The sequence below is a fragment of the Anneissia japonica genome, unplaced genomic scaffold (assembly GCF_011630105.1).
Source record: "Anneissia japonica isolate Jap-2015-1 unplaced genomic scaffold, ASM1163010v1 scaffold287754_len4335492_cov202, whole genome shotgun sequence".
In the NCBI taxonomy this organism is placed as follows: domain Eukaryota; kingdom Metazoa; phylum Echinodermata; class Crinoidea; order Comatulida; family Comatulidae; genus Anneissia; species Anneissia japonica.
In genome coordinates this window covers 1,828,523-1,837,639 of record NW_022705543.1, presented here as the reverse complement: position 1 = coordinate 1,837,639, position 9,117 = coordinate 1,828,523, and the positions used below count along the sequence as shown (strand labels likewise).

Sequence of the window (9,117 nt, the reverse complement as noted above, 5' to 3'; positions counted from 1 at the left end):
TATAATTTTAACGAAATAAGTAGATATTGTCATATTGGTATTTTGTTTTTTTTAATGTTTTTTTAGGGAATGCAATCTGGATTCTAAATGTATTATTTCCATGAATGGCAACAAGACCAGCATTACTAATCTAAAGGTAGGCCCATACCGTAGAGTTTTTTTTATTGCGCAGATGATACCTCAAAAACCAGCTCAAATTTGCGTGGAAATAGGTGCACAGAATCATAACTTCTGCTTGGGTATTACGTTGTTTATGTTATATATTAAAATTAGGTCAAAACCTAATATTCGGGAAAATCTGCATGGAAATCGGCCCTTATTTTCCAAAATGCATGGATAGATGGCCACATTTTTGCGCGGAAAATACAGTATATTCGCCGCGTAGGCCCTGCTCTACAGTCTGTGGTGGGCTGGCCACATTAGCGGAAAACCAATTATGTTTTTTCATAGGGTTTTTTTGTCCAAGATGTGCATTTTAAAATATGATGTCATCTACATATTTGGAATATTAATAAGATGGTAATTAAATTTTTTTTGTTAATGCGATTTGTGTTTTTAGAGGCATTTAAGTAAAATTTCTGATTATTATTATTATTATTATTATTATTATTTTTATTAGTACTATACTGTATATCACATACATATCAATAATAATATTAATAATGTTAGTATTGTTGTTTGCAAATTGCAATGAAGATTACTTGAATTGAATTTGTAGTAAAAATGAGAATAAAATAATTTGTAATTACTGTACAGCAAGTCATGGAATTGATGTACACTATAAACGTACAGTAGTAACCTACAGTATTGTACTCCTACTGTAGGTATGCCAAATAACTGCTTATTTTTATCAAGTTCAACCTGCATTGTATTAAAACTTTGTTATAGATGATTACTAATGATAATTATAATACTATAATTTATAATTTCATCATCATAAATTACTGTAAGTATTGTAATTGAGCCACACTTAACAACCTCTCTACTCCCATAGGCGTGGCAAACTTGTTTTTATCAAGTTCACATCTGCATTGTATTAAAACCTTGCTTTACTGTGTATGTGGGCCCGTTCCTAATGTTTGATGAACTGTATACAATTATCTACTTGCTATGCACCAGTGAAAATTCATATAGAAGATGATTCATTGCATTGTACTATTAAGAACTATAGTTATCTGTGTCAAGGTTTTCTTGTATAGTATATTTTGGAGTCAAGTTCACCGATCCAAAAAGCAATATTGTAGGGGCATTCCACAGTATTTGGTCCGTGAGGGTTCAATTTTCATTTTCAATTATTAATATAAATTTTTGCTAATTCTCAAAGATGATATATCAAAGTTAGATGAAAAAAACTTTTTCATTTTTTGATGGATATTGTTTGAGTTATTTAATATTAAATATTAAAAATGTATATTTTGCATCACGGATGGGTCATTACAAAATGCTAAATATTTCTTGAACAGTAAATCTTATAACAAAATTTTGGTGCAGACACAGTTAACTTGTATTTCCTCTATTACAAAATCATGTGTTTAGATGAAATGTGTTATTAATTTCATACTTACACATCAAAATTCATAATTTTCCCGTCCGTGACATTTGAGGAGGTTTTTTTACATTCATTAGAAAAGTAATGCTATGAAAAATATAATATTCAATTTTCTCCTACTAGAGACTGTAACTTAATATTTTATCAACCAATTTTTAGATAATTTTTTGTTTAACCTGCCTATAATATAGTATTTAAAAAACAAATTGTCACAAACAGGACAGTTTATATCACAGACTATACAATTTTGTCACGGATGGGACACAATACAAGTTTCTTTGCTACTGAATTAGAGGAACAAAGGTAGCAAAGTAAGTAAAATCTTGCATTGATATCAGAGAATAATTATTATCCCTTTTTATATTGAAAAGTATGGTTTTTCTCTCATTGGACAAAAGCATCCCGTCCGTGACATTATGAAATGTCCCATCCGTGACAGCACACAATTCATATTTTTTTATAAATATTTATGATTTTTTGGTAAACATTTAGACATGTAAAACAATCATCTGGGGATAGTATTAAACAAAAAATAATTTAATATGTCTTTTAGATGAGGAGAAATATTTGAATATGTAAACCTTTCTGCAAGTCATGTCCAAATTTTGTCCCGTCTGAGACACATACATTTTTTATCATAAAATAAAAAAAAAATTTTTAAATTTCAATTTTTCTCGCCCAAAAATTTAACTTAGGCATACATGTAAACATTAAACATACTATAAGTCTTATAACCTATAGTTACTGAGATGTAACTGGTTATATTCTCAAAAATATCCCATCCGTGACAAAAAAAATACTGTGGAATGCCCCTGTAAACCACATCAGAGATTTCAAGTGTAGACAAATCTAGGCGTGAGACTTTGTTCTGATAACTCCTCACTCTAGGAGGTTTGGGGATCACCCCTCTCCGGAAAAATATATTTCACTGGATGCTCGAAAATGCATTCATTGTCACTTTATTTTTACAAAAATTACTACAATAATATCTGAATACAGCCCCTATCTGTTTGCACAAACACTGACATCGCCACCTGACCTCCCAATGGTAGATGACGGTTCCTGAACACCCCCAGTCTACTTCGTGAATATTTACTTGGATAAACCGAAAAATTACTTATTCTTTCTCATATAAGAACACCCCTCGAAAAATAATAGAACATTCAAATTCTGGCGCCAAGCTGAAGCGGCCCCCGTCACCATGCAACTTTCTCATTCTTTTTAGAGTCACGAAAGTGAACACCTCGAAAGTCCCCTCTGTGGTATAGTCTAGTCCGAATGAAGAAGTTGCATGGTGGCGGGGCCGCTTGAGCTTGGCGCCAGGAGTCGACTGTTCTATTATTTTTCGAGGGGTGTTCTGATATATGAGAAAGAATAGGCAATTTGTCAGTTTATCCAAGTAAGTATCCACTCATAGACTACCAACATCACCATAGATTTGCATAGATTTGTGTAGTTTTGTTCAAATTTGAAGAAAATAAATAGTAAATTAATAATAATAATATTAATAATAATAATAATAATAATAATAATAATAATAATAATAATAATAATGATACAGTAATAATAGTAATAAATAAATTGCAAAGTACAGTAAGTTACAGTACTTGGACATTAACAGCCAATTTATTTTGTAGTCGCTATAGCCATTGATACACTGTGTTCAAAGTGTATTCTATTTAGGACCCCACTTTTCAAAATCCTGGATATGCCACTGTTGATAGAACTCTTATGAAAAATGACACAAGGCACATATCAGCTTATCTTGTTAACTTTGATCCCTGGATTTGAGAGAGCATGCTGACATTATTTGTTTTGCATACCCTAGACTAATAATTTTGTTTATTTTGTTTCATTCTGAGGAAATGTATTTGTATTGTACCTAGTGTTTCCAACTGAATTTTAAAATTAAATTTTAGCTAAAAGTAACATGATGTGTATATTGCATCTTATTCGAAGTTGCTTTATTGGATGTGAATAGTAACTTCGGCTATAAAACACCCAATGGCCCAATTAAAAGTTTAAACTGAACCAGCCCCAAGACTATTTCTGCTTATCATCCAATATCTTGTTCCCTATGTCTATAACATTTTCTGCTCAATATTTGGTACTGTAGATAGAATGTCCTCAAGAATACTGTACAATAAATATAAGCCAAGTTTATAAAATACACATGTATTTGTAATGTTTTCTTTAATTTTGGCTTGATTATATTTTATCCAATACTAGGAAGTCCTTGAATATCTATGAAGCATTGGAACTACTGTGTCAAATTTAATTGTTTATATTATTAATTATAAATAATTCTATTATGCATAAATAATTATCAACATAAAAACAACAGTGAAAAAATGTTGGGAACATTGAAATCCTGGAATCTCAATGAAGCATCGAAACTACTGTCAGTTAGTTATTTATATTATTAATTTATTAACATCAAAATCCTATTTAACAAAAAAAAAAAAAACTTAAGAAAGATGAATTTCTCCTTAAGTACAGTATATGGTATTGTGCAGGTGTACAAATTCTTGATTCACAGTTAAATCAATTCCATTGCAATGTTCATTTCTCATCTAACTGAGCATTTTGAATGGTTCTGATATGATTTTCTACCTGATCGAATAGAACTAAATGATGGCGGTGTTTTCTAATCTTGTTAATTATCATAGTTTGATGAGCAACATTTATGAAAGCGAGCTTATGTGTCAATCAAGCTCGTTAATTTTTCATCTTAAAATTATTTTCTGTTAAAGAACTTCCTTGTTCATTATAATTTATGTGTTTGTTTATGTTAAAGCATTTTCTTTTGTCAGATTATACTGTACATTAACAAGGAAGAAGAGCTAGCTAAAAAGAAATTATTCATAAAGAAATTAATTATTAATTATTACACCGTAGTAATCAACCTATTATTTCCATCCTACAAAATCTAGATAATATTGTTGAAATATTCATATTTCTGTACATGGGATTGGTGCGTTTCTGTTATAAATTTATTTTAATTTAATTTATTGAATCTAGTTGGCAATAACTATGTAATACTCGGATTCTAATTCCGATTTTTTTATTTTTTTTTTTTATTTCTCGCATTGGGATAGGGAAGTAGCGAGACCATGAAAAAAAGAAACCCCTACATTTATTCTTTTTAATGTTGTAGTAGAGTACAGTAGGTGGCTTGGATTTGAATGTTAGTTGTTATTGTTATTCTGTAAATTGCAGGCCATGGGATGATTGTCATGTGAGAGATAGTAAAAAAAATTAAAATTGAAATAAAATTTTAAAAAAATAAATTAAAAAAAATAAATAAATAAATAAAAAAATAAATAAAATAAATTTAAATGGTTTTTCTTTGTTGTACAGTAGCTTCAGGCGAGACTTTTGCGCTAATTGGCCAAAAATAATGTTTTATTTTTATTCGAAATCATCAATATTGACAAGCGGCGGGTTCACAAAACAAGGTATAAAAAATTCTCGCCTTACAGGCAGTACGATGGTGGAGGGGCGAGAGCTGGTAAAAACAATCTTAACATTTACATGGTTTTTCTTTCTTACTGACTGTAGATTGCGGGCAATGGGACGGTAGAGGGGCGGGAACGGGTCAAGAACTTCACGTATGATTTTTCATACTGGTCAGCATCCCCGAAGGATCCTCATTTTGCCTCACAAGAACGAGTAAGTCACATGTCTGATTGGCTGTTCTGTATTCTCAATGCATAATTAGTAACATTGTACAGTATTGTGGTATAAGTACTAATAGCCTTGTTAATTGCTGTTATTATTTTTTGCTGTTGTTGTTACTGTAGTTGTTGTTGCTGGTGTTATTATTAATAAGGTGGTTAGTCCATTTATTATTTTGCGTATAAGACAATGTTGCTCAAGACTGTCTACTAATCTTCATTATTATGTAAATGAAAAGAGGAAATTATTTTGATTGATCAATTAATTTGATATATCCAAAATTCAATACTTTAAGAAATTATTAAATGAAAACTGTAAGAAAAAAAAGCATACTGATGGTGGGGGATATTAGGGATGCTTATCTAACATGTCCTGAAACATAATTCAAGAGCAATCCAGAATTAAAATTAATTTTTTTATAATAATGAATATAGTATATGATACATTATTTAGGTACATATTTATACCTTAATTTATTTAATATGTGTTTAATTATATAAAACATAGATAAATAATATAGAATTTACATATTCATATATATATATAATATATATTTATTTATGTATAAAATAAAAAATAGTGATCTATAGTATGTGCTTTGTATCAAGCTTGTTATTTAGAATTCTGTTGTTCATGTAATGTTGTTATGCAGTACACAATAAACTATCAGTATCACAAGTTATGCATGAAATACAGGAAATGTTACTGTCCTCATGATATTGATTAAAACAGGTATTAGAATGGTCATTCACAATAGATCTGTTTTTAAACAAATCATATAGTTGTTTTTAGTTTGTAAAGTATTTGTTACAGTGATATTAATACCCATGCTTTCTAATAAGCTTGCCTTTTGTAAATGGTATTGAAATTAATTTACTTTTGAACACAATTGTTGATTGTTCTTGTTTATTTGCAGGTTTTCAAGGACCTAGGCACAGATGTTTTGAAAGCCGCATTCGAAGGTTACAATGCTTGCATATTTGCATATGGCCAAACTGGCTCAGGCAAAACGTTTACAATGATGGGTCAACCGGTAAGTTCATGGTTTTATGTATCAGGCCCACTGCTGTGTCACACCATGCAGATATGCCTTCTAAGAAGTCAAACTCTCTTTTGTACTTTGCATCTGTCCCCATTAGCTACTCGTGTTGTGTGATTTCTGTGTAAATGCTATGACATCATGACTCTTTCTTTTTTGCTGTTATGGTAAATCTCCAATGAAACATAGTTACTGTGAACATCCTGAGCATTATGGATTATACAACACACAATTGCATCATTCTTTAATCTCATACCCTTAGCAAAGTTTTCATCCTATAATCTATGTTACCTACCTTGAAGAAAATTATTAATATTTTTTTTAATTATTTAATGCAATATTATCTGTTTTTTTAAATTTCAATTTTTACATTCATAGCCTATACTAACAACAGTATAATATTTACTAATACTGTACACTACATTGCACTATATCATATCTTATATACTATTATATACCATATAATTCTACTATATACTATACTATAATACTGCATATTCAATATGTTATTACTATGTAATTATTATATTACACTATAATATATAACTATACTGTTCTACCAAGGAGGTCTATACAAATTATTTTTATTTTATACATCCTTGTCTTTACATTATACTTTTACGTTCACAACTATAGATAATTACTTAATTTTTTAAAATCATGGTTTATAAATATTAATTTGAATGTGTGTGTGTCTCCATCATGTTTACATAGACAGGGACATTTTGGCCGAATACTGTTATGTTACAGAATTGAATACAGTACAAACAAATTTAACGTTTATTGCTTCAATAGCTTCTAGCTAAAATTATTGATTTTATGTTGAATTTTTCATCTTTGTTATTCATGATGTTATTTCTGTTTGCTTTTAGGATGGAGCAGGATTGATACCACGGATATGCGAGGTAAACATTGTTGAATACCAGCATTTTTTGATGGAAATATTAGTTCTAATAATAATAATCAAAGGTCATTAAATTACTTTACAAAAACTGCAGTCAATGAATACACTTGAATAACTGCGACTGCCACTAGTGTAAAAATATTTTTACAAAACATCATAAAGTTGCAATCACACCGTATTCAAATTTTAGGATCGGACGACCTACCGAACCAATCAGAAAAAACAAATCATTGTGTAAGAATAGAAACGCTGGTCTTCATTGCTTTGGAGATGTGGTCCAAATTGCAGTTCAAATCCGATGTGAATGCTGCTTAAATTTATTGTATTTAGTTGATGTTTTTTGGTGTTGGGAGAGTAGCTTTGTTGTTACGATGCTTGTTCTTTAGTTCCAAGTTCAGGGGCGGATTGCTATAAAACGGTCTTAACTGGTGGTCTTAACTCCTTGAATAAAGCCGGCTATATCACTTAGACGGTCTTACTAAAGTCACTTGGCTAAGACCATTGCTGTAAAACATCATGATTATAGCTGGCTATTAAAACGTTAAGACTGTCTTATAGCAATCCTCCCCCCCCCCTCCCCGGTTAACAATCCTGTGAAAAGACATCTCCACTCCATAAACTGCATAATGAGACTTTCTTTTTTTTTAAATCACCCTAAATATCAGCTGACCATTTCGAGAATCTGTAAAATATAGTTTCTTAAAAGATAATTATGACTCTCATGGTGATCTTTATAATATAAGGCCAACATTAAAAAATGTTTGTTTGCCCTCCTCACTCACCCCTAACTCACTAAAAAGGAATTAGGGGTGGCAAAACAAAAAAAAACTTGAAACAAGTTTTTTGTTTAGCTTTTTTCTTTACAAATAAAAAAAAATGTGAGTGAATTGATCTTTATTTCTCTGCCAGATGCCCTAAAAAGTTGTCTAAAGTTGTTGTCTGATGTAAGATTTTGCTATTTTAGGCGTTCATTCATTTGCAAAATGTCAACTGTGGTTATTTTTATTCCATCTGATGAGTAATCTTAAAAAAAAAAAAATCTTTCCCACCCGCCCCTTTTTATCATTTAAAAAAAAGAAGGGCAAACAAACAATTTATTTTTTAGGCCTAATTGTAGTGATAATGATCTATGATATGACAGTAATCTCAAACAATATTTGAATTAATGATGATGATTTTTATCATTATAAATGCAAAATTCAGTGTTGTATCAAGTAATATTGTCTGGTTTTTAGGGCCTCTACACAAGAATACGGGCAGACAAAAATGATGTATCATACCGTACTGAAGTTAGGTAAGGAATTTTCTGGTGGAAGAAAAAGAATTATTGCATTTGTGTTTGCATTTATATTATTTCATAAATTATTAGGATTAATTAATCACATATGTTTTTTATCAATTAAGAAATTGTTCATCAAAATACATTACAACCAAAGTTCATAAACTACCTAATTGTTAAAAAAAAACCTACAATATAGAAAGTCAGTTGAACATGAAAATAAAATGTGGTTCAGGATCCTAATGAGAGCAAGAAATAAAAAATACAAAAAAATAAATATAACAAAAAAACAAATATTGTCTAAGCTGCCACTAGATCATATAAAATACATAAATTAGAAAATTAATTTAAAAAACTAAACTATAAATATCTTTAGCTCTGTTCTTCAAATATCCAAGACAATAATACAAAACAATAATGACTCTCACCCAATTACATTTCGCCTTCCAATTTGAGACCACTTTTGGCAGGGGCGAATCCAGAGATGTCCGAAAGGGGGGCCGAAATTTGGGCCGATCGAGACAACAATGTCCTAGGGGGTCCGGGTTCATTCCCCCCGCGAAATTTTTGTGTTCTAGACGTCCGAAAATAACATTTGAGGCATTGTAGGCTATCATTTCTTTCTTTTTCTTTCTTTTTTTCTTTTTTTTCCCTTTTTTTATCTCCCA

The 9,117-nt window shown here is 30.3% G+C and overlaps 1 protein-coding gene across 5 annotated transcripts in view; it reads left to right on the top strand.

Moving 5' to 3' along the window:
• The window catches only part of LOC117105833 (kinesin-like protein KIF16B), a 41,598-nt gene that overhangs the window by 1,731 nt on the left and 30,750 nt on the right, over positions 1 to 9,117 (top strand). For all 5 annotated transcript variants that reach the window (XM_033247133.1, XM_033247132.1, XM_033247131.1 and 2 more), the window contains exons 2-6: positions 67 to 136; positions 5,111 to 5,221; positions 6,144 to 6,260; positions 7,139 to 7,171; positions 8,406 to 8,464. In XM_033247133.1, coding sequence (XP_033103024.1) covers positions 67 to 136; positions 5,111 to 5,221; positions 6,144 to 6,260; positions 7,139 to 7,171; positions 8,406 to 8,464 — 390 coding nt within the window. The remainder of the gene's footprint in view (positions 1 to 66; positions 137 to 5,110; positions 5,222 to 6,143; positions 6,261 to 7,138; positions 7,172 to 8,405; positions 8,465 to 9,117) is intronic.